This window comes from Trichechus manatus, unplaced genomic scaffold (assembly GCF_000243295.1).
Source record: "Trichechus manatus latirostris isolate Lorelei unplaced genomic scaffold, TriManLat1.0 scaffold00009, whole genome shotgun sequence".
Lineage (NCBI taxonomy): Eukaryota > Metazoa > Chordata > Mammalia > Sirenia > Trichechidae > Trichechus > Trichechus manatus.
This window is the reverse complement of record NW_004443945.1, coordinates 21,735,777-21,760,972: the sequence shown is the minus strand read 5'-3', so window position 1 is coordinate 21,760,972 and position 25,196 is coordinate 21,735,777. Positions and strand designations below refer to the sequence as shown.

The 25,196-nt window shown below is 41.8% G+C and overlaps 1 protein-coding gene and 1 pseudogene across 2 annotated transcripts in view; one reads left to right on the top strand and one right to left on the bottom strand.

Moving 5' to 3' along the window:
- LOC111819464 (NADH-ubiquinone oxidoreductase chain 1-like) overlaps positions 1–3,806 on the bottom strand; it is a 7,955-nt pseudogene extending 4,149 nt beyond the window's left edge. The window contains exon 1 of the transcript XR_002823067.1: positions 3,656–3,806. The product of XR_002823067.1 is annotated as an NADH-ubiquinone oxidoreductase chain 1-like (transcript). The remainder of the gene's footprint in view (positions 1–3,655) is intronic.
- The window catches only part of SDC2 (syndecan 2), a 132,306-nt gene continuing 110,827 nt past the window's right edge, over positions 3,718–25,196 (top strand). The window contains exon 1 of the mRNA XM_004370754.2: positions 3,718–4,225. Within this exon, the coding sequence (XP_004370811.1) occupies positions 4,166–4,225 (60 nt within the window). The 5' untranslated portion in view covers positions 3,718–4,165. The remainder of the gene's footprint in view (positions 4,226–25,196) is intronic.

The following is a 25,196-nucleotide window of genomic DNA, read 5'->3' as shown; positions in this document are numbered from 1 at the left end:
ATAATTTCCTTCCTGATCTCTTGAAGATTTCTGTATATTAATCTTTTGTATTCTGCCTCCAGTAATTCCAAGAAATTTTCTTCCTCCGGAAAATTTCTAGATTGTTTATTTTGGGAGCTTGCTGAAGCCATCATGGTCTGTCTCTTTATGTGACTTGATATTGACTGTTGTCTCCAAGCCATCAATAAGTTATTATATTTATTTGTTTTATGTTTGCTTACTGTGTCCTAGCTTCTTGTTTTGTTTTGTTTTGATATGTCCTAATAGGCTGCTCGTGTGAGCTGGCCTGATCACCGGTGTCCCTGAAGCTCCAACATCCTGCCACCAGGTGGCCAGACCTGCCACTAAGTATGTGAGCCTGACTCTGCCACTCCTCCTGTATGGATTCAGCTCAGGTGTCCAGGTAGTCAGCCACCAAGTGTGTGGTGCAGGCTCTCACCTACAGTCCTAGACAGGCATGGATGATTGGTGTAGGCACAGGCATCTGGCTGCAGCAGAGGGACACAGGCTGAATAAGGCAGGGGGCTGACAGCTGCCCCCAAGTGTCCAGGAGGAAAGTGTGTCCCTGTTCCCTAGAGTGCATAGGTGGGTGGGTGTTGCAGCCGGACTATGAGCACCCAATGCTGTTGGCTGTAAGGACTGGGGGGCACCTCTTAATCTTGGGCCCCTATCACAAGTGGCTAGGTGGCGTGCGTGGAGCCACCAGTCCTTAGGCCCCTAATGTGAGTACGTGAAGACCTTGCTTAATGGGCAGAGTGGCACCAAATGTCATGAACCTGCCACTTCACAACTGAAACAGTTGAAGTTGGACTTCAGGTAGCTACCCTGCTGTACTGTGGTAATGAGGGGCTACACTATGGAAATGGGCCCACACAAGTCTATGCAGGGGGAAAGGCACTCAAAGTCCATGGATCCCTTATGCCTGTGCCTAGGCAAAGGAGCTGTGCCTACCCTGAGTTCCTGGCTTAGGGGAGCCAGCAGATTATTTTTTCCCCCATTTGTTAATTTGTTTCCTCTCCAAGGCCAGGAGAATGGCTCAGGGTGCATGACACGTCCTACTTCCAGCCCAGTGGACTCGGCAATCACTGAAGCCGTCCTGAACCCAATGCAGAGCAGGGAGCAGGGAGGTAAATCGTAGAGAGGTTTTTCCCTAAGAGTGGTGTTTTTGATCCGTGCGGTAAGCCAGACACAAATACTTATCTTTCGGTGTTGAAAGGATGCTTCTCACTGGTTCTAGATGGCCAAGTAGACCCTGTGCCGCTGGGTCTCTCCCAATGTGGAAAACGCCTCCGGAATGCCACTGCTTGCCTCACCGCTCACCCCCAAGCTGATCTGGGCTGAAGAGCTCCGACTCCCACTGGGTCAGGTCTGACAACTCCTTGCTGCTTCTGAACAGTCTCTCCCTCCCCCTGCCACTCAGTCCAATTCCTTAACTTTGCCTTTGATGTTCAGGGCTCCTAGATTGTCATATATAATCAATTCACTTGTTTTTTTTTGGTCTTTGTTGTACGAGGGACCACTGAAATATCTGACCATTCTGCCATCTTGGCCTTACCTCCCACATGTTGTTTTATGACAATGGTTAACAACCCCACGACATGTCAACACTGTCCCTTCTCAACCCTGGGTTCCCTATTACCAGCTTTCCTGTCTCTTCCTGCCTTCTAGTTCTTGTCCCTGGACTGTTGTGCTCCATTAGTCTTGTTTTGTTTTATGGGCCTGTCTAATCTTTGGCTGAAGGGTGAACCTCAGGAGTGACTTCATTACTGAGCTAAGAGGGTGTCCGGGGGCCATACTCTTAAGGTTTCTCCAGTCTCTGTCGGGCCAGTAAGTCTGGTTTTTTTTTTGTGAGTTAAAATTTTGTTCTACATTTTTCTCCAGCTCTGTCCAGGACCCTCTGTTGTGATCCTATTCAGAGTAATCAGTGGTGGTAGCCGAGCACCATCTAGTTGTGCTGGACTCAGTCTGGTGGACACCGTGGTAGCTGTTGTCCATCAGTCCTATGGACTTATCTTTCCCTTGTATCTTGTTTTCTTCATTCTCCCTTGCTTCTGAAGGCGTGAGACCAGTGGCGTATATTAGATGGCTGCTCACAGGCTTTTAAGACCCCAGACGCTACTCACCAAGGTAGAATGTAGAACATTTTCTTTATAAACTGTGTTATGCCAATTGAGCTAGATGTTCTCCAAGACTATGGTCCCCACAGCCCAGCAACTCAGTCCCTCAGGGAGTTTGGATTTGTCTATGGAGCTTCCATGACCTTTCCTTGTACGAGTTGTGCTGGATTCCCCAGTATTGTGTACAATCTTACCCTTCACCAAAGTTACCACGTATCTATTGTCTATTTAGTATTCCCACCCCCCCATCCCTCGTAACCAACAAATATATCTATGTATCTTAAAGGCTCAGAACTCTTATGTGGTATAGATTGAGTTTTAGAGCAAAATTTATTCAAGAAATATTTAATGGGTGTCCTTTATGTGCCAGGAATGAGAATACAGGGTGAACAAAAGAGAAGGGTCTCCTTGAGCAGCATTCTAGAAACAGAATGGTCCCATAATTCATTTACTCCATAAATCACAGAGAAAGATGGTGGTAGCAACTGGAAGGGAATATACTGTTGGTTGCCATGTTATATAGTAGACCAGAGACACTGAATTGAAAGAAAAAAATAACTTCATAAAAAATATTTCATATCAGTTGCTTCCATTCAGGAAATACATGTTCATTATTTTCTTCAAACTAGAAATTACTTTATCCCTCTTTTCTATGAAGTTTTCTTATATCTGTTATTATTCAAGGTCTCTATCCAATTTCTCTTCAAATTGCCTTATTTGTAGCTTCCAAACGTTGACAACTCTATGCTGAAATGGAGCCTAAAAAACGCCTTAGGGGCTTACAGTGCGTGTGAGGTAGAAGTGGTATTTAAGCACTTAATGAAATTATGAACGTTGAAATACCTGCGTTTTGGGTTTATGGGAGCCTTCTTCCACTTCCCTTTTTTTCGGAGGGGTGGCGGTGGGGGAATAGGGGGTGGTGAGGGTGGGTGTGTAGCTGTGGGGGATGCGTGAGTGGCTGAGGCTGGAGTAGTTGGGAAATACTAACACACATTTATTGTCTTCTCTTCAAATACAATTTTAAATGAATTGGCGATTTATGGACACTTCGAATTGGCTGGAGGCTTCTGTAAACTTTTTTTTTTTTTTTTAACTCTTAAAGCGGTTGTCTTTCTACTGGTCTAATTCTCGCAGGCAGAAAGCTAAATATGTCTCTCGTTTCTTTCACCGATCTTTCTAGACAGAGAAGTGGAAGTGAAGAAAAAGAAAATAGAGAAGAAGAGACCGTGTAGGTAGAGAGAGAAAAAGCAAGGAGAAAAGGGGAAAGCGGGAGCGAGCAACGAAGGAACCCTGGTTTGTGGATGAGCAGACGTAGAGCAGCCACAGCGCGGAGCCGCCGGCGCCCACTGGTCCTCGGAGCTGCCAATCGGAGCGTAATCCTGTAGGAATTTCTCCCGGGTTTAACTGGGAGTCACACTGCCGCCTCCTCTCACCCAGACGCCCGGAGGAGCCCAGAGAAGCAGGCTCGGGAGGGAGGGAGGGAGGGAGGGAAGGCGGCAAGAGGAGGAAAAGGGGAGGAGGAGGAGGAGGAGGAGGACCCGGGAAGGGAGGCGGCGGCGGCGCGAGGAGGAGGGGCACGGCCGCGGAGCCACTAGCCCCGGTCGTACTCGCATCTCTCCAGATACTCCGGGAGCTCCGGCCGGGCGGACAGCGCGCCTTAACCATTCTGCCACCAAACTTCAGCTCCATCCGTATTTCAAGCCATCGAATCTATTCCTTGAAATCAGAAACTGAACTGCGAACCGAGGAAGGAGTCCGCGGAAGAATAAAACAACAGCAGAGAAAGGGCTCCAGATAGCAGTCTCCCTAGAGTCGGGAGTCTAGAAACCAACAAGTGAGAAGGCGCCGCATTCGGGGGCACAGCCGCGGGCGGCAGGATCAGGCGCAGGAGGACGCGGAGAGCGCCCCCGAGCCCCGAGCCCTCGCCGCGCTCGCTGCGGCTGCTGGGCTCCGGATTCCTGTGCGCGTGCTGCGCCGATCGCCGGGCAGGAGCCTTCATTTCACCCTGATTGCAAGCGTCGGCTAGGAGCAGCCGGTCCCCGGGGAATATGCGGCGCGCGTGGGTCCTGCTCACCTTGGGCTTGGTTGCCTGCGTGTCGGCAGAGTCGGTGAGTGGGCCAGGCGGGGACGCGCGCGCGGTTCAAGGTGCTCGGGGCCGCCAGGACAGCCCGCGACGCCCCTGGAGAATTGGGACGCGCCACCTGGGGGATCCCACCGCTAGACGCCGCGCTTGTCCTCCAGGGATCAGCTGGGACAAATGCGCTCGCTCCTCCACTCCTTTCTCCCTTTCCCTTCCTACAGAAAAGCTTCGCTCTCGAGTTACCCCAAGGTCCCCGGGAATGGGGGTGCGAAAGTCGCAGTTTTGCCCAGCTGCAGAGGCCCCAGAAGTCACTCTCAACTTCTTCGGCCTCGGGGGGAGGGGGGTGTCTTGCTGCGTGGCCCGAGAAGGACCGAAGCGGTGGAGACGGGAGCTCGGGTAGGGCCCGCGAAGAAACGGGTTCGCTTCGCGCTCTCCCCGAGACCTACGGATGAGCTGGAAACTTTGGGGTCCCTTCATCCGCACACCACTCCCCAAGTCAGCTTGCCTACTCTACTGAATGCAAGTTCTGGGGAGATGGGGCCCAGATTGAAGAAACCCGCGAGTGCCTGGAGAGGAAAGTTGGCAAAAGTTCTTTTGTTTGATTTTTCCCTCTGTCTGGCGTGAGGTAGCCGACAGTGCCCTCGGACGCGCAGTCCGTGGTCCCGCAGCGGGACGCGGTGGGCGGTGCGCGGAACGTGCCGGAAAATTCCGGGGCGCCCGCGTCTGCAGTCCGAGTCCTGTGGAGACCCCCTCCCCCTTTGAGGGGCGGAAGACGGTCCGCGGTGCTTCAGGGGCTGGAGGACATTTTAATTCGAACTGCACTGGAGTACCGTATAGTGGAGCGAGGTGGGGTGCTTGTGAAACCGGGCTTGGCCTTCGGGTCTTTCTGCCGTGCGCGTAGAGAGGCTTCTCACCGGCCACGCTCGCCCTCTTGGGCCTTAGAGGGGGCGCTTCCCGCACCCAGAGAAGTCTCCTTGGGCCGGGGCCGGGTGCGGGCACCGAGCCTTCCTCTCAGGCTCCGGCAGTGGGAACTAGATTTCTCCTCCGTTAGAGTAGCGTTTCTGGGGCTGGATCTTGTTTCCCTACGTCGCCCAATAAGCGCTCCCTAAAGGGAACTGCCTCCTTGTCGTCCCCAAGTTCGTGGTGGCCCCTACCTGGGCTCTTCGACCTCAGTTCGGCCAAGTGGCAGCCCCAGCGCCGCAGTTGCGCCTGCAGCCTCATTGCCGCCTGGGGTCTCGGTTAGGGAGTGCTGCTGTTTCGGTACCTTCTCTTTGCCCTCTAATAACTTGACCATCTCTAATTAACTGAACTCTCTCTTCCAAGAAAAATTGTATCACCGTGAGTTTTTTTTGTGAGTTTTTCACCCTCTTTCCCCTTTTTTGAGCTGTGGCAATTTAGGATTGGGAAACCTCTTGGGCACTGAGCAGCGGTTGGGCATTTTTAATCAGCGTTGGAACCTCTGCGTGTACTAGGAGGTCCCCAAACATTACTCGGGGTTGGAGAGCATGTAAAATTGTAAATTGTACGGAATAGATGAATATTCGGGTATTCAGGCTATGAACTAGAGCTCAGATCCTTATCAGTATTTCTCTTTAGCAAATGATGGTTTATTCCATTAGAGTTAGTGCTCGCCCAACCAGTTATGAACTTTGGCTTGTTGCACATAAAAAGTGAGAAATTCTGTGTTTATTTCAGAAAAACATTGATCATCTTGTTGCAAAACAGGGCAAAGGGAGAGCTTCATCTGAAGGTTTTTAAGAGAAAGCCTGCCTAAAAAGCTGTACTGGGTTAAGGAGGACCTTTTTACTGTTTCCTGTTCGGGGGGGTTTTGGGGATTTGTTAGGACATGTTACTGTTATGGGATTCTAGAGAAAGAATGTCTCTATCTTCTGCTACTCTGGGTATTTGCATAAATCGACATTTCTCCTTAAGGAAGCCTTTTGGCTGAACTGTATCTGTCCACCTACCCGGTGACACCTTTCCTCTGAAATCTGTGTCTTTAGTCTTTTAGTATTTATTAATATGTTTTATTTACTCAAATCAAAATTGGATGCTTTCAGAGTGAGCTGCTTCATTGTGATGGAAGTAATGGAATAACATCCAAAAGGGTAATTAGAGACTTTTAAAATGTCAATTTAGGGACTCTAGCAGAGTCTTTGTTGGATAGTCAGTCAGTCTTATAGAAGCTGTTTCAAAGCCCAGAATGTCTAATAGTTCATTTAAATTATTCTGGAGTCCCTAATTGTTTCATGTATGTAAGCATCAATACACACCGAGTTGAAACTCTTTATTTAAAAAAAAAAATTAGCCAGTATAGCATATTATTTTTAGTACTTTGCATTTTAATTTGAAAACTGCAGCTATTTCCTGGGATTTAGAAGTAGTGATCAGCAGAGCTTAAAACCTCTCTAAAAGGAAGAAAGAAAGTCTGCAGTTAGTGAAGTCTTGAGTTTTATACTTAGCTGGAGGGTGGGGGGAGATTCTCAGGAACTAAGTCTCAAGCGGTCTGTGAAAAGGAACTGGTGACTCTTCGTTTATGGACACTAGAGACAGAGCTGCCAGTGCTTTGCCAGGGAAAGCCTATTCATGGTGATGCACTCATAGTTCCCACCGGCAGGCTAGGACTTTCACTGCTGGAACACGGTGTAAGGGGAAAGATTGACTGAGTGTGGCGGTAGTGATATGCTGCTGTTTCTCTACCCATTTTTTTATATGACTGTTTATTTTTAGAAATAATATATTGCAGACTGCTATAAACATAATTTGAACTGGAAATACGTTTAAGAAAAGGAAGCGTTTTGAACTAGTGGAATTTTATACACGTTTAGATGTCTGTAAATTAAAAGGAACTGTGAAGGTATTTGGACCCATGCATTTACCTCTCAGTGTATTGTGAAAAGCAGGCTTTGGAAAGTTTGGATTAGAAGGAAAAATAAAACTGTCATCATGCAACCTTTGGCAGTTTTTTTAAAAGATACATATTTTGGCTGTTCTGGGAGTAAAACAACTTACTTTTGCTAGGGAATTTATACAAACAAGGGCTCTTTCTCTGTTAGTTGGATATTAGCAGGAGGTAGACATCATTTAAAAAGGAAGGAAAGATCTCCTAAGATCAAGCTTGCAGAAGGTGGGTGTCCAAGAAGGAATCTGAGCATGCTCCCCACTCCCACTTCTGGGACCTGGCATATCTAGTTTTGAGGGTGTTCACCATTCAAATGGCAGCCTGCTGGGGGCTGTGTAACATGATCACTCAAATGGCACCTTAGATAATCATTAGTTTGGAAGGGGTTTCAGAAGATGCTTTGGTTTTTCTCTGGGCGGAACTACTTTTAAACTTTATCAGAAAACCAAATTGTGTGTGTGCTTGTGTTTGTGTGCGTGAATTTTATCTCACTTAACTATTTGAAAGGGTGATAATTCTCATATAAATTATCAACTCCCCAGGAACCCCCAGAGACCTGACTGGCCAGCTGGAGGTGGAGTATCTTCAGGTTGGCAAGGCCCCTGAAGCTGACCCAGCCACACAGAGACCAACTAGCTCTGTCATTAAGGTTTATAGGGAGTCTAGTCAAACCACTGTGCCATTGGCATGCCTGCTGGCAGTGGTCCGATAGGTCTCGTGAGAAATGACATCTGAGTTTAGAGTCTCACTGAATTTTCTCTCCTCCGTTGCCAAAAATCAAACTAAAAAATCTCACCCATCCTTTCCAGGGAAGAATGCCTGCTACTCATGCTACTGTCAACAGTACATTCTAGTATGTCAAAATCACATAAGTCTTCTGTGGACTAGAAGCCAAAATAAAGTTTTAGAGAAAAGCAAAAAGTAATGGGAAAGAACCCTTTCTGAAAATAAGCTATTCTTATTTTGCTTTTTTGGTCAGCTGTGGCAGTAGTGTCATCTTAATGCTAGTCCTTTGACCTTGAATCTTGAAATCCTTGACTCATTCTTGTTTGTTGGCTTCCAGAACCTACTAGGTGCTTGGAATCTACCATTTGGCCTTGTTGATTCCGACTCATGTCAACCTCGTGTGTGTCAGAGTAGAACTGTGCTCCATAGGGTTTTCAATGGCTGTGACCTATCAGAAGTAGATCGCCAGGCCTTTCTTCCAGAGTGCCTCTGGTTGGATCCAAACTGCCAACCTTTTGGTTTGTAGCTAAGTGCTTAACCATTTCCACCACCAAGGGACTCCTGCTCAGGACCTAGCAGTGAGCAAATCAGGCAAACTCTCAGCCTTCTTGGGGTTTACGTTCTAGTGATCCAGATCCCTTCAGACCTCTATCATTTTTTTCTTTCTCAGAACCTTGCTAGCTCGTGCCTCTATCATGTCAGCAGCCTTGTAGTTGCCTTTCCTGGGCCCAGATGCCTTCCTGCTGTTTGGTTTATCCTCTACCACTCTGGTCATGTTCCCAAGGGTCCAGAAACCGTGTGTTTCTTTGTTATCATGCTGTGGAGTGTAAATGCATCTGCCAGATTTATAAGATATTCCATAACAGGGCTCCTTCCTAGTTGTCATTTACCAGTTGCTGTTGACTTCAACTCAAGGCAACCCCATGTGTCAGTATAGAACTGTACTCCATAGGATTTTTAGTGGCTGATTTTTGGACGTAGATTGCCAGGTCTTTCTTCCAAGGTACCTCGGGGTGGACTTGAGCCTCTAGCTTTTCGGTTAGCACTTGAGCACTTAACCATTTGAGCCACCCAGGGACTCCTTCTTCCTAGTTATCCCCATTTTATTAGCCGCCTTGTCAGTATTTCTGCTTTTAAATTCTGTTGATTCAAGTCCAAACTCTGAATAGCTCTTTGTGACTGATCTAGCCCTTGTTTTTATCCTTCTGTAAATAGTAAGGCAGCCTGATGACCAGAGTCACCTGGGAAGTGTATAAAAATACAGATTTCAGGGCTTCATCCCAGACCTATTCAGTCAGAATCCTAGAAGTAGAGAAGGGGCATGTGTATTTTTAAAAATCATCTCAGATGATTTCAATATATCAGCCGTATTTGGAAACCATTGGTCTAGACACACTTTAACCCTTAATTACATGCTATTTTGTATTACATCGAATGCTCCCAACAGTAGCTGTGTGACTCTGGGGATCAAGGGTAGAGCATAGAGTGCTTGAGTGGTGAACAAGTCTTGGTTCAAATGCTGGAGCTTTGCCACTTAATGTCATACCATGGACAAGGTACTGAAATGCCAAGTCATTTAAAAAATACACGTGTGTGTGTGTGTGTGTGTGTGTGTGTGTGTGTAAATTGGATCTAAGAATACCTTTATAACATGACTGTTGTGAGGATAAAACGAGGGAGTGGTGCTTGAGGCGCTGAAGGTGCTGTTTAACCCCAGCCACTGCCTTTTCTTTCTCTTGGCCTCTGTTTTCTTGGCTGTGAAATGAGGGAACTGGTTAAATTGTACTTTAAGGATAAATTGTTCTTTAAGGCTTTGAAGCCCTGGGGGCACAATGGTTTAAGCACTTGGCTCCTAACTGTAAGGTTGGTGTTCAGGCTCACCCAGCAGATCTGCTGGAGAAAGACTTGGCGATCTGCTCCTGTAAAGATTACAGCCTAGAAAACTCTACGGGGCAGTTCTCCTCTGTCAGATGGGGTTGCTGTGAGTTGAAAATCAGCACCTAACAACAACCCCTCTTTCACCTCTGGCATTCTAGAAAGGTGAATTTTCACTCCCATCTCTATCTGAGGGGAGGGGCCGTGTTTTCACACCTTTGACCCCCCACACGGTGCTGAGCTCACTGGAGCTTGGTAAACACCTGTTGATGCTTGGTATTTAAGTGCAGGTGCCCAGGGGCCAGGGCAGTCTAGAGTCTAGGATGGGTCAGTACTCGAGCTGAAGCTCAGTTTTGCTCCGGCCACTGGAGGCAGTGTGGTACAGGGTCAGCTGAATACAAGAGACCAGAGTGAACATGGGCTAATTTGCCCCTTTGACTTCTGTAGACAAGACATTTATGTAAAGTCCCAACACAGCATCAGTGTACATTAAGGTTGCCTCCTCTTTCCTTTGGCCGGATTGAGATTCCAGCACCCTGGCTGGTCTATCGGATGAGTGAATGTGGGGGAGAGAAAGGGAGTATTTTTGTTTTTTAAAGGATAGAAATGCGTGACATTTCTTCCTTTTTGGCAATTTGAGCTTCAGTTCTTACGATTAAGAATCTCAGTTACATTTTGACAAGTCTGTGTTTAAGACAGCTTTAGCTTTTGAAAGAAGCCTAGAGGGTGGCTCTGCCTCTGAATAAGAAAGGACGCGATTGAAATAGAATTATGAATGTCTTGTTTTTCTCACGTATCTTAAGGAATTGGTGGGACAGGGAGGGGGAGAGAAGCCTTGAAGTCTGGAGATTTCCCACTTGAATTTCACATCAGCTGAGCAAAGCCATCTAGTATGTGATGACCAGAGTATGTTTTCACATTTCTTACCTCTAACGTTGAATTTGTCTTGTGAAAAATGTCACAAAAGTGCAGTAAATGTGCCCTTTACAAAATATTCTGATGTTTATTTTTTTCCCTCTGATTATACAAGTATATTAAACGTAAATAGTACTGATATTTATGGAGTATGCAATTATAGTAGAGTAGTTAATTATTTGTTTCTTTATACAACGTAGTTTCATGGTAAGAATGACACATGGAACAAGATACCCAATTATTAAAGAAAAAAGTCTTTTTTTTCAAGTTCTTACCCAAAAAAAGGAAAAAGTTAAATATATGTTTTTGTATAATTTATTATAGATACATGTTTAAATATCTCTAAGTGTATATTTATATAAGGTATATGTTAATATATAAAATATATACAGTATATAAACGATATAAATGTATTAAATATATATTAAGTATATTATAAATTTAGTATAATATTAAATATATTAAAATACAACATTCTGAGTCAGGACAAAAGTGAAGCTTGGCACACAGGTCATTAACTGTCTTAATCCCATGGGACCTCAGTTTCTCCATCTATAACATAATGGAGTTTAGGGGAAATTTCTGTCTTTAGTATTTATTTTGTTTGTGCTTCAAGATGTGATTGAAGAAAATTTAAGAGCAACCTAATCAATAAGTTATTATTAAGCCCCTGCCAAATACTTCTTACTGAATCAAGGATCTCATTCACATTACAGAAAGGTAAGTCATTTCTAACAGTTGGTGGTAATCAGTTAACTTATCAACTGAGTGTTGGGATTGTATACACTGCTGTGAATATTCGGGGTCTTAATGTCTAGTGTTTTTCCATACATTTTCTAATATAAGGCAGCATAGCATCGAGACTAGTTGATACGGTAGAATCTACTTTCATTTTAGATAGAAGACAACTTGACCTTTTGATAAAATTTGGGTGGCTTTTTAAGGCATACATCACTGAACCATCTCATGCTCCTCATTTGGCTTCTGGCCTGAACCTCTGTTCCCGAGAAGAGCTAGTAACCGGTGCCTTCCATCTGGCTCCTGTCTGTAGCCGTTGACGCCAGTCTGAGTGCTGTGGAGACCACAAACAAGAATGCAGATAAGCGGGCAGTATAGTAGAGTGGTTCCTAGCATGGGCTCTGGAGTTAAGACTGCTTGGGTTTGAATCCACTTACCAACTGTATAAAATTGGGCAAATTTCTTAACGTCTCTATGCTTAGTTTTCTCATCTATAAAATAGGGGATCCTAAAATAGGTTCTTAGAATGATGTGAGATAAAATAGATAAGAGCACTTAGCACAGTGGCATACCCGTGCCCTATGTCAAATGTTGGTCTTTGTTATTCTAATTCCTGGTTTCCTGCCTCCCTGAAGCGCCAGAGTGGGGACTTGGCACACGACGTGGGCCTCATCTGAGAAGCTCCAGCTCAGAGGGTGGCCTTGCACGTACTTGGTAACGTCTGCCTTTTCATAGCTGGGCTCCCTACTTTGTCTTGGGGATATGGTTATGGTCAGCTTTTCCTCTAAATGTGGGTGATGAGAGGGATTGATTATTTCAGGCTGGCGAAAGATTCTTTACAGGGACTGGATGAATCTTTAAGTGGTAAGATGTAGAAAGCCCATCTTGTCCAGTATTTTATCTCTAGGAATCTACCCAAAGGAAATAATAGCCTGGTAAATATTTTTCACAAATGCATTTATTGAAGCCTTATTTATAATAATTGGAAAATGGAAGCAGCCTGAGTATACAGTAATAGAGGAATGGTTAAATAAAAGTAATTCATACATTAATAATCATACAGCCATTAAAATGTATTTGAAGGATGTTTATAACTTGGAAAATGCTTATAATGGACAAAAATCAGGATGTAGAACTATAGTAAGACCTTGGTTATAGAAAATAAATTTTTAAGTATATGTGTATTTACACATACACACAGCCACATACAGAGAGAGAGGCTTGAAGGAAAATTATAAATGGAAGCAGTGATTATTTCTGAATTGTGAGGTTCTTGATTTTCGTTTCCGTAACACTTTTATATTTTTCAAGTTTTCAACAATGAACATATAACTTTTTGGGATTATATATGTATTGATTAAAAAAATAGAAAATAAATGAATTAAGCTTCCAATTATAGAGGTTAGAAGAAGAGTGAAATAAATTCAAAGAAAATAGAAGAAATATAGCATAAGCGTATAGTAATGAAATAGAAAACTAGGGTGTCCAGAACTGATGATCATAAAAACCAAATCTGAGTCTTTGAAAAGGTGAATAAAATAGATGAATCTTTAGCCAGTATAATCATAAAAAAGCAAAGTTACAAATAAGCAACATTAAGAGTAATGTTGGAGGAAGTAATTACAGTTGCAGAGATTAAAAATTATGATAATACCATGTACCACTTCGTGCCAGTACGTTTTAAAATAAGTTGAAATGGATGATTTTCTAGGAAAGATGTAAATTACCACAATCGGCTCAAGAAGTAAAAAATCTGAGTAAGAATGACCAGAGAAAACAATGCAAAAGTAGTCGAGATTTATGCCTAAAAATGGCACTAGGTCCATACAAGGAAAAATTGATAAACTGGGTCTCATTAAAATTTAACATTTTGATGAGATCTAGTTTATTAATTTAAGAGGATGAAAAGAAATGTTACAGATTGGGAGAACATATTTACAAACCATATGTCTAACAATATTTAGACTATATGAAGAACTCTCAAAATGCAACAGAAAACAAACAATCCAATTAGAAAATGGGCAAAAGACCTGAAGAGAGATTTCACTGACGGGGGTATACAGATGGTAAATAAGCACGTGAAAAGATGTTCAACATCATTAGCCATCAGGGAAATGCTAATAAAAACTACAATGAGATAGCATTATATGCCTATCAGAATAGCTAAAATAAATGATGACAACACCAACTTAATGTTGCTGGTGAGAATGTGGAGAAATTGGTTCTCTCATACATTGCTGGTTGGAATGTAAAATGGTATAGCCACTCTGGTAAAGTATTGGACATGTTTCTTATAAAACAACATGCAGTTGCTGTATGACTTGGTAATTACATATTTTGGGCATTTATCACAGAGAAATGAAAAGTTATATTCACAAAAAACCCATACACTAAAATTCAGTTTTATTCATAATAGCCCGAACTAGATACAGCCTGGATGCCCTTCAATGGGTGAATAGTTAAACAAGCTCTAATATAACCGTACCATGGAATACTACTCCACAATAAAAAGGAAGGAACAATTGATACAACAACTTGGATAAATCTCCAGGGAATTATGCTGAGTGAAAAAAGCCAATCCCAAAAGATTGCATACTGTATGAGTCCATTTATGTTACATATGTAACATTTTTAAAATTATAAAAGTATAGAAATGGAGAACAGATTAGTGGTTGCCAGGGGTTAGGGATGGGTGATGGGGGAGTTGCAATAGGGATGTGGGTGTGGGTATAAAAGGGCAATAGGAGGGATCCTTGTGGTGATGGAACAGTTCTGTATCTTGACTGTAGTGGTTGATACACAAACCTTTACATATGATAAAATTGTATAGAACCAATATACATACTGTATGTACATGCACACACGCTCACGTACAAGATGAGTACAAGTAAAACTGAGGAAGCCTGAGTAAGATTGGTGGATTGAATCAATGCCAATATCCTGGTTGTGGTAGGGTAGTATAATTTTGCAAAGCATTACCATGGGGGAAAACTGGGTAGAGGGCAACAAGAGATCTTGCCATTGTTTCTTATAATTGCATGTGAGTCTTAAATTATCTCAAAAAAAATCTCAATTAAAAAACCAGGCCCAGATGGTTCCACAAGTAAATTTTGCTAATCCTTCGAAGAAGAGACAATTGTTGTTCTCGAGCTTAGAGAACAATAGATGACTGTCCATTTCATTTTATCAGATTAGCACTACTGTGTCAAAGCTAGAGAAGGAGAGCACATAAAAACAAATCTATAGGCTGGTATCACTTACGATCTTACATGTCTAAATTTTAAAGAGAATACTGTCAAGTTGAATAAAACAGCTTATTAGAAGAATAATGATGAGCACAAGTAGGGTTTATCCAAGGAATGCTTTAACATCAGAAAAGCAATGCAGTTATTAATAGTTGAAGGGAGATAACGGTATGATCATTTCAACAGATGCAGAAAAAGCATTTGATAAAAGTATATGCAAATGCCAAGATAAAGGTCCTTAAATTCTGGTTAACTGAAGGTTTAGTATATTAGGGTTACTGCATCTGTGCTGAGGGCTCAATTCACTTGACGTGTTTAGGAACCAAAAGGCTAGTGTTTACTGAGTTGTTAGGCAACAGACTCCAGTTGCATGGGTAACAGGTGTGTGGAAGTGCAATAAAGTATGGTTCATACCATATATAGATTGTAATTCATATGGAGATGTGATTCTGGCGCTGCCAATGTTCAGTTGTGTTCTGTGCCAAATTAAGTTATGTAAGGAGATGATCTTGAAGGTTTTGGAATCAGATAAATAGAGGTTCAATTTTTGGTATTACCACTTAAAAGCCATTTGACCTTGGAGAAGTTTCTTATCTCTGAGCGTGGTTTTTCAATGTAAAACTTGGGATATGATTTTTTCTTTTTGGTTATTTTGAAGGTTAGCCTCAATAATGACTGAACACTTCTGACAAAAATTGACTCACAGTAGTGTTTTAGCCACATTTGTTTCTCTTTTCTTTTAGCTTTAGGTTTTGTGATTCTGGAATGTTTTCTGTATGTATATGTATATGTTTCTTGTTTCTCACTTACATTCTGATCCTTAACATCAAGGGACTTATGTTTTCACACATACACAAAATGAGCAGTTTATTTTTTACCAGGCAGGGTTAATGCTGAATTATACTTTTTCTTTCCCCTTTTATCCATGTCTCCTGAATTACCCTCAGCTAAAGCTCCAAATAGACTTGCATTCTTTGGAAATTAAGTTAAGAATTAAAAATCTATGGTAGTACTTGGGATTGTAATTTTAAAATACTTAAAGAAGGCCAGCATTGGAACCTTAAATTATAAACACTGTTAACTGTTAAGTTTACTAATGAATTAAAACCTTAACTTTATTTATGCTCCCGCTTCTGAAATCATTTAGGTATTAGAGTGGTAAGTATTTTGATTTTATTATATTAGATTTGATTATATTTTGTAATTGTCCTGATTAGTTATTAAGTTTTACGTTTGGTAAGCCAGTCAGTTAACATGTATTACTGCACGACTACCAAGGCAAAGCTCTTCGCTGATCTTGAAAGTTAAAGAGAAATTATGACATAATGCCTTCCTTCAAGCAACTATTAACTACCTTTAGACTGCTTCGGATAATTGAAGATGATTTGGGCCTGTATTTAACATGCATTATATGGAAAGTATATATCAGCTTGTTTTTGTCTGAATCTACCTGGACATTTCTAGTGATCAAAACTGCCAAAGAACTACTATCAAGAAGGATAAGAAGAGCTTGTGGAAGAGAATTCCACTGCTTTCCTAGAAAAAAACAAAACAAAAAACAAAAACCTTCCATGAGGTGGCACAGTGTGTTGGGGGAAAATGAGAATTCTGTTGATGATTTCAGGACACTTGATTTTCTTATTTTTCTCCTCTGTCCCACCTACCATCCAAACGACAAACTTCTGAATAGTAAGATGTCCAAAAGGCACAATGAGCAAGAAATTGTTGAAGATCTGAATACTCAATTGATGTTTATACCAGGAGGAAAAGAAACATTACATTTCATCCAGCCTAATTGTCCATACTCTAATAATTTGCATTTAAGTTTTGAACTCTTAAAGGTAAGACTGGATCTTACATGATGTGTTCGGTTAAGATCAAATAGTCTTAGCTCATGAATCAAAGAAGTCTTAAAGTGTTGGGATAGTTCTCATTGTGTTCGTTTGAATTCTGCTTCTGCAATCTGTAACATTGGATTTTAGAGCTGGAAGTGACTTTAAAAAGGAAACACATCTAGAGAGGTGAAGTGATTTGTTTAAGATCATATAGCTAATTATTGGCAGAATAAATAACTTGAGTCTAGGCCATCTGATTTATTAGTAGTTTTTCCTTCCCATGAAACATTTCCTTTCTGGCTCTTCTCCCTCATTCCCCACATTAGTGATTAACACAGAGTGCACTGACTTCTGGCACATATTTGATTAATAAATGGAGTATACTTCATACGTAATACACTGTATCGTGATGAGTGGAATGTGTGTTTGTGCAAGATGAATAATCTAAGGTGATAATGTCTCAATTTCCAGCAAAAACTGTGCTCCAGGTATTCTTTTACTTGTGAACCTTCTGACTAATTACGGGAGGAGAGCTGAGAACACTGGGATTTGGAAGACCCAGGGAGATCAGGGACTGAAATGAAGTTGATTTGTAAATCTTAGAAGGTCCCTGGGTGGCACAAATGGTTTACACTCGTCCACTAACCTAAAGGTTGGTGGTTCAAACCCACTTAGCAGTGCTAAGGAAAAAAGGCTTGGTGATCTGCTTCCATAAAGATTTACAGCTGAGAAAACACTTTGGAGCAGTTCTACTCTGTAACACGTGTAGGTGCCGTGAGTCTGAATCCACTCGACAGCAACAGGCATAAATCTTAGGAAGATTTTGGTGATTCATAGGCAGAAAAGGAGATAAAAGCTTCCAGGAGATAAGAATCGACCTAGAAGCGAAATCCTCATGAATTAATACTGCATTTTACAAAAAAAAAAAAAAAAAAAGCAAAACAAACCCAAGCTGCGATTGTAGGTTGATGGAAGATGAGCATCCCTTGGATCTTTATACTAAAAGTATGTCATTGCCTTCCAGGAGAAGAGAGTCTTGGAGTACCTTTAGTATTTCCAGGTAGAAGTGCTTTTTCATCCAGATTTTTTTTTCTTTTTTTGGTCCGTGTTTGATGTAGGACATAGGTTCCTCTTTTCTCCCAGCATTTTCCTCTTGAATACTGCTTTTATAAATCTTAGCTGTAACATAAATACGTTTGTCTCAAGGTTTTTTTTTTTTTCTTCAGTTTCTCATTCAAAAATTTGTATGCAAATTGTTTTGTGACATTGGTTGCAGTGTCCCCAGTGTGTCAGTACTCTCCCCCTTTGCCTTTATACCTTGGGTTCCCCATGTCCATTCGTCCAGCTTTCCTGCCCCTTCCTGCCTTCTCGTCTTTGCTTTTGGGCAGGTGTTGCCCATTTGGTCGCCTATACTTGACTGAACTAGAAGCACGTTCCTCACGTATGTTATTGTTTGTTTTATAGGCCTGTCTAATCTTTGGCTGAAAGGTGGACTTCTGGAGTGGCTTCAGTTCTGAGCAGGATGTCCAGCGGCCATAGTCTCGGGGGTTGTGTCAAGGTTTTTTAGGAAGTAAGTTTATGGATATTTTTAGGAAATAACCTGTTGCCATCGAGTCGATTCCAACTCATAGCGACCCTATAGGACAGAGTAGAACCGTCCCATGGGATTTCCAAGGCTATAATCTTTACGGAAGCAGACTGCCACATCTTTCTTCCATAGAGGGACTGGTGGGTTTGAACTGCCTACCTTTCAATTAGCAGCCAAGTGCTTAACCACTGTGCCAACATTAAAAATTACACTGAGTCCCTACTCGGAAGTATGATAGGCAATTTCCATTCATTATCTATATTGTAACAACTGCTAGGCCGTATTACTTGTCAAGACTGCATTCTCCGTGGTCCAACAGAGGGCAGATCCTCAGTTTTCTAACTTTAAATAGTCCTGAAAGACCTGGGATCTACTTGTGAAAAATCATCATTGAAAACCTTATGGAGCACAATTCTACTTTGACACGTATGGGGACACCGTGAGTTGGAATCGATTCGAGGGCAACTGAGACCGGGATCTTGATACTACACTCTTTCAAAACAGCACTTTTTAATATAGCCTGATGGATGCATTCCCGAATAATGAATTATCATATCCTTTATTTGCAGTGCTTGACTCACTACTCTGGGTCACTGATATTCTGATCTCTTTACCAAAATTTGACATATTGCTTTGGTAGATTCGCTGCACAAACATCAGTGTGGTAATGGAAGAACTAATGGGTGGAATTGATGGGAATCTTAGAATCCTAGTTCCGCTAATTTCTGGCTATGTGACTTTGGGCAGGTTACTTAGCCTCTCTGTGCCTCAGGCTTCTCATCTATAAAAAGGAGATTAGTTGTACAGTAGAACCTGCAAAAGCTGGAACCTGTGTAAGGCAGAAACCTGTCAGAGAAGGAAAAGTCAAATATTTTCCACTAATAGAGTGATAGAAAAGGGGTAAAACTGACCCTGTCAAAGGCAGAAACTTGTGAGACCTGGAAAAACAAGGCAGCTTCGTTGAGCTCTGGCTCTCACAGGTTTCACTGTAGTAGCTATAGCTACTTCATAGAGATGCTGTGAAGACTGATGAGTTAATGCATGTCAAGCACTTAAAACAGTGCCTGATAACCCTTTCAAGACCCAATTATTCTGCTTTGAATGTTTTGTTGATACCATGTGTTTTTGTTAATGGAAGGCATGCTGAATCAAAGAACGTTTCTGAAATTTGTTATGAAATATGGATTTTGATACATATTTTGTGGGGCACATATATCCCAAAAAACATTAAAATTTTCAACATGAATCAATAGTAACATTTTGGTTACATTGGACACCTCTGGTTTTCCAAATATGACAAACACAAGGAAAAAAAAAACCCACCAGGGCTCTCTAGCGATCACACAGGAAGCCATAAATATGCTTACAGGAGTTATTTAGCTGTACAAAAGCCAAAAGAGACAAAAGTTTGACCTAATCACATTTCCTGTATGCACTGCCTCATACCTAAGCCTTCTACCTTACTGAATTTTTGTCAAAGAACGTTTGTTTCATTTTTCACCATTACACAAGCCCCCACTGGAGGGCAGCATATACGTTTAGTGGGACAAACGGCCTCCCGAGAAACCTGAGAACCTGAAAATGTTTGCGGGTGCATTCTGTCCCAAGAACCATGAAAGGGTTAGTGTCACCACCAGCATCTTGATGATGACGATGATTGTATTAGACGGCCAGTTGGACGTGCTCATCAAAGAAGGATCGTCTTTTGAAGCTTTCGAACCTGAGATTGAGAAGAATGGTGGTACCACTGACCAGATAGGAAAGTCAAAAGGAGGAGTTAAATTTTTCCTTTTCTTCTTGTGCTTGTGTTTTGGTGAAAGGAGGCGGCATTTTAGCCCCTCTAGCTCTTATTTCTCATCTATGGGTCTACATCAGTGGCTCTGAAAGCTTTCTGCACATTAAATTCACCTGGGAGCTTTTAAACGTAAATGATGTCTCTGCCTGGGCCCCACCCCAGTTCAATTAATTCAGAATATCTGGAGGTGTGGCCCAGATGTCTGTCGTTTGTAAAAGCCCCCCCAGGTGAGTCTCATTTCCAGAAGATTTGAGAATCACTGCTTCTAGATTACTTCTAGGGAAGCATAGCAGGTAGACTTTGTATTCTTAAAGCTTGTGCTCTATTGCTTGTGACCAAGCCCCATGGACTGCAGTGGCTTTACAGGCTTTGCATCTGATTGTCACAGTCTAAAGCTATGTAAAATTGGAAAATGCTTGCTCCCTTCCAATGTCTTCCTTTTCTACCCTTCACTTCTTTTTCGCAGGCTCATACTTTTCTGATAATAGTGTTGGATTATGATACATTTAAGAGCTCTTCAGACAAAAGATACGTAGGTATAAATTAAGTTTACCCGAAAATGTCTTAAAAAATTCAAAATATTTCCCTTTCCAAAGGAAAGCTTTCCTTAGTGGAACAAAGGAGGCTTGTCCTTTTGGTCTGGTTGCAGAAGAGCATGTTTGATTAGCTTATTAGATTTGCTTGAGTTCATGCATTGAACAGAGAAATTGTGTGTTTTACTGGTTGGAAATGTATTGTAGGACTTGTCTGAATTTACTGATCCTGTGTAAGCCCTACACACATGTCTTAATGATGGCCCTCTTATCTTAACTGCACTTAAGTTCAGCAACTTGGATCTGGTTCAACTCACATTAATTCCATGGAACTGTATTTTTTTCAGGTTGAAGTAGGGAAGAGAGAATGCTTTAGGCTGTCCTACGAATAAGACATCTGAGTTGTCTTTGTTTCTTGCAAAAGCAAAAAAGCAGCAGCCCATTGTCTAATCTATTCATAGTTTACTTTGTTCAGATATCTAATTTGGGAGCATGTTTGCCCTCGCTCAACTCTGAAACACAATTTTCCATCCATTGAATAAAAGGGGATATCTTTAATTGACTTGGGGGAAAAAACCTTGTTTAAGAATCCTAGATTTCAAAAGCTTTTAAAACTGCTCTGCAGGAGAACATTAAAGTGTTGACCCTTTAGAAACTGCCACTCAACATGTATCTCTTCTACAGTAGAGCTGAAAGAAGGATTATTCTGAGAAAACTGTGAAAATGAGCCATTTACTAGGATTCAGAGGCTTTTAAACCCAGTAAGTCTCTACTACCTATTGAAGTTGTTAAGGATTTCGTGTTTTACTTGGATCCACAATCAATGACCATGGGAGCAGCAGTCAGGAAATCAAATGACGTATTGCATTGGGCAAATCTGCTGCAAAAGACCTCTTTAAAGTGTTGAAAAGCAAAAACATCACGTTGAGGACTTAAGGTGTACCTGACCCAAGCTATGGCATTTTCAGTCACCTCAGATGCCTGCGAAAGCTGGACAATGAATAAGGAAAACCGAAAAAGAATTAATGCATTTGAGTTATGGTGTTGGCAAAGAATATTGAATATACCATTGACTGCCAGAAGAATGAACAAATCTGTCTTGGAAGAAGTGTAACCAGAAGACTCCTTGGAAGCGAGGATGGTGAGACTTCCTCTCATGTATTTTGGACATGTCATCAGGAGGGACCAGTACCTGGAGAAGGACATCATGCTTGGCAAAGCAGAGTGTCAGCGAAAAAGAGAAAGACCGTCAACGAGATGGATTGACACAGTGGCTGCAACAGTGGGCTCAAACATAGCAATGATAGTGAGGATGGTGGAGGACTGGCAGTGTTTCTTTCTGTTATACATAAGGACACTATGAGTCGGAACCGACTCAAGGGCACCTGACAATGACAACAGCAACATCTAGAATAAAATCCGTCATTACTGTTTACTACTATGGCAATGATAGAGTTAAATGTGTATTTACAAAGCATTAAGTGTTTACATGGAATAATCTTAGAACTTAAGAGAGTAAATATGAATTCTCCCCCTGTCCTCCAGTGTATCCCTGATAGATGTTCTGGAGCATTGATGTACTATAATTTGTGGATAGAAGTATTCTTTCTCAGTGAAAATTGGTCCTATTATAAGGAGTCAGTAACTTTAGCATTAGTCCAGTGGTTCTCTTAAGTGTGGTCCCCGATCAGCACCATCTGAATCACTTGGGAACTTGTTAGAAATGCAGGTTCTCAGCCTCACTCCAGACCAGCCACATCAGAAACTCTGGGGGTGGAGCCCAGCAATCTAAGTTTTACAAAGCCCTCTAGGTGGTTCTTTTGCAAGCTAGAATTTGAGTACCACTGCAGTAGACACCTAGAGCATTGGTTCTTACCCCTGGCTGCAAGGAACAATTGAACAAGAATCTGGTTATAGAACCCAGATATCCATATATGGATATTTTATAGCCCTCTAAGTGATTCTGATGTGCAGTTAGGCTTGCAGGCCTGCTTTAGGACAACCTTGCTACGCAAAATGTGGACTCCACACCAGCACAGGCCTTACCTAGGAGCTTATTGTAAATGCAGAATATCAAACTCCACCCAAGACTTCCTGAATCATACTTTGCATTTTAACAAGATTCCCAGTGATTTCTGCTTTATAGAAACAGTGAGTTTCTTTATAGAAGTCAGTCTGTAGAACACCCTTAATTTGAAAGTTTTGTGAGGAGCCAGAACAGCTGCTTTGGCTTCTGCTGGGCAGTGACTCAGAGAAGCAACTATCGGGGGGGGGGAGAAAAGAATGGCTTCAGCAGCTACTGGGTAGAAGACCTGAGGCCATTAGGCATAAGAATAGCACATAAGCCATCACCAAGTGAAGGATATCAGTTAAGACCCTTCCAGTTGGCAACCAACAAAAATCCCAGCTCAGATGGGAGTAAGCAATAAAAAGGAACTTTCTGGCTCAGATAACGAAAAAGCCCAGGAGTGGTGCTGTTTTCAGGCCCGGCTGCATCCAGACGCTTAAATGATGTTATCAGCCTTCGTATTTACATCTGTCTCATCTCAACTGTCTTTTTAAAATTCACTCTGAGGCTCTATATTAATTGACAGTAAAGCTGCTGTTAAAAAGAGATTCCCAAATAGAGTGGCTGAAAATAGAAGTTTTATTTCCCTTTGGCATAACAATCCAAAGACAGGGCTGGTGGAATGGCTGTGCCATGCTCCTGTCCAGCTCTCATCTGTGGATCCAGTGTGGATGTCTCCACCAGACAGGAGAAAGGGAAGAGGTCAAGGGAAGGACATAACTCATTCCTTTTAGGGCCACATCCTGGAAATGGGACACATTACTTCCATTTACATCTCATTGGCCAGAACTTAGTCATTTGGCCACAACAAGGTGCAGTGCAGACTGGGAAATGTAGTCTCTGGATAGATGCCATGTGCTCAGCTAAAATCTGGGGTTATATTATTAAAGAAGGGAAGATTTTAGATATTGATAAAAACCAGGAGAGTTTCTCCCTTGGTAGTGACAAGATGCAGACTGGCAACTCCAGGTTAATAGTCGTCTTCCTCTTAGCAACTGCAGCAGAGAGAGCTTCCCAGAATAAGCCGCTCATTGACTGTTGATTGGCCTGGGTCACATGCATCATCCCTGGAACTACAAGTGAAGGAAGTTTTAGCTGAATCACATGGACCATAATAGGAAAGAGTTGTTTCTCCCAAGAAAAATGGAGGGGTTGTAAGTGGAGGGAGAAGACATGTCGGGGCCAGATTGGTTTTCCTCCCTTCCACCTGTGTTCTGGCTACCCCATCATGACTTCTCTTTTCCCTTTCAAATCTCAACTTTACCTGATTCTGACAGTATGAAATGTCTGACACGCTTAGCAGTATGACTCAGGTCCCACATGCCTGAAGAACAATTTTAGATACGGGTTCAAGCATCACCCTGTGTCCATGTAAAACTTGTTCTATGTGTGTGTATGGTTGGTGACAAATTAAATAGTAGGTATAGTAGAGTGAGGTTAACCTCACTCTCGTTAGTTGGCATTTGGACCTCAAAAAGAAAGGAAGTGGAGAACCTGGAGATGCTAAACCAAGGGGGACTCTACTTACTATCTATCAACCTGATTGAAGGGGACAGTGGTGATTCAGTGGTAGAATTCTTGTCCTCTATTTGGAAGACCTGGGTTTGATTCCTGGCCGGTGTACCTTGTGCAGCCACCACCCGTCTGTCAGTGGAGACTTGCTTGCTGCTATGATGCTGAACAAATTTCAGTGGAGCTTCCAAACTAAGATGGACTAGGAAGAAAAGGCCTGGTGATCTACTTTTGAGAACCTGCCAGTGAAAATCCTATGAATCAAAACGTTCCATTGCACATAGTGCCGACTCAATGGCAGCTAACCACAATAACAGCAACCTAGTTGAATATGGAATGTTTGAAGATTATCAGCACATTAGAAAAACATATGTAGGAGAAAATTAATTTGATGTATTTAATAAGAGATGTAGCAATGCACTGATTTGTGTGTGTGTGTATAGTGAAAATATACACACCAAAACATTCACCAGCACAACTTACACATTTACATTTTAATGAGCAATGCGCTTTCGATCTCTTATTTTAAAGGTTGGTAAATGTGAACGAAGGGAAAGATACATTTGCTTATCTTTGATTAGTAATGTTAGTAATCCCCTTTTTTTTGATATTCTAAATTAAATGGTTTGGATCTTTAACTGCTAAAGATTGTATAAATAGAGTCCCTTAGCCCATTAAACAATGGTTAAGTGTTACAAATTGTGAATTATGCTCGTGCCTACCTTCTTGTTCTTAAGGTTTCATTTCTCTTATTGTTTTTACTTACTGCACAAAGAATTTGAGGTGATTTTCCAAAAAAAATTTTTGATAGTCTTAAATGATAGAAAAATAATACACAGTATTCAAAATAGCATGCGAATCCCAAGCCTCTTGGCTGAATGCTTATTGTCCATTTAATAAGAATGTGGATTGTAGGCTCGTCTGATGTAAATGAATTAAAATTTCATTTTGCCCAGAACTTTGTGCATTGCGTTTAATAATAAGACTTACCCAAAACACTATTGTTGATTTAATAAATATTAAGAGAGCATTTGTGAGATGCCTCCGGGCATTTGCTTTTCTCTCCTTGAGCATTAACTACTTCTGTGGCTCTTTACCAGGCTGTTTTTGTTGTTTTGTGCCTTGAGGTATACATAGAGACAGACAACCCAGAAGATTCAAACAGAGTCCGTACCATAAATTACTTACAGATAGTATTTAATATTCATCCAGTTTAGTTTATTTAATATAAAACTTTTCTATTAGCATTCTACATGGCTTAGGGTTC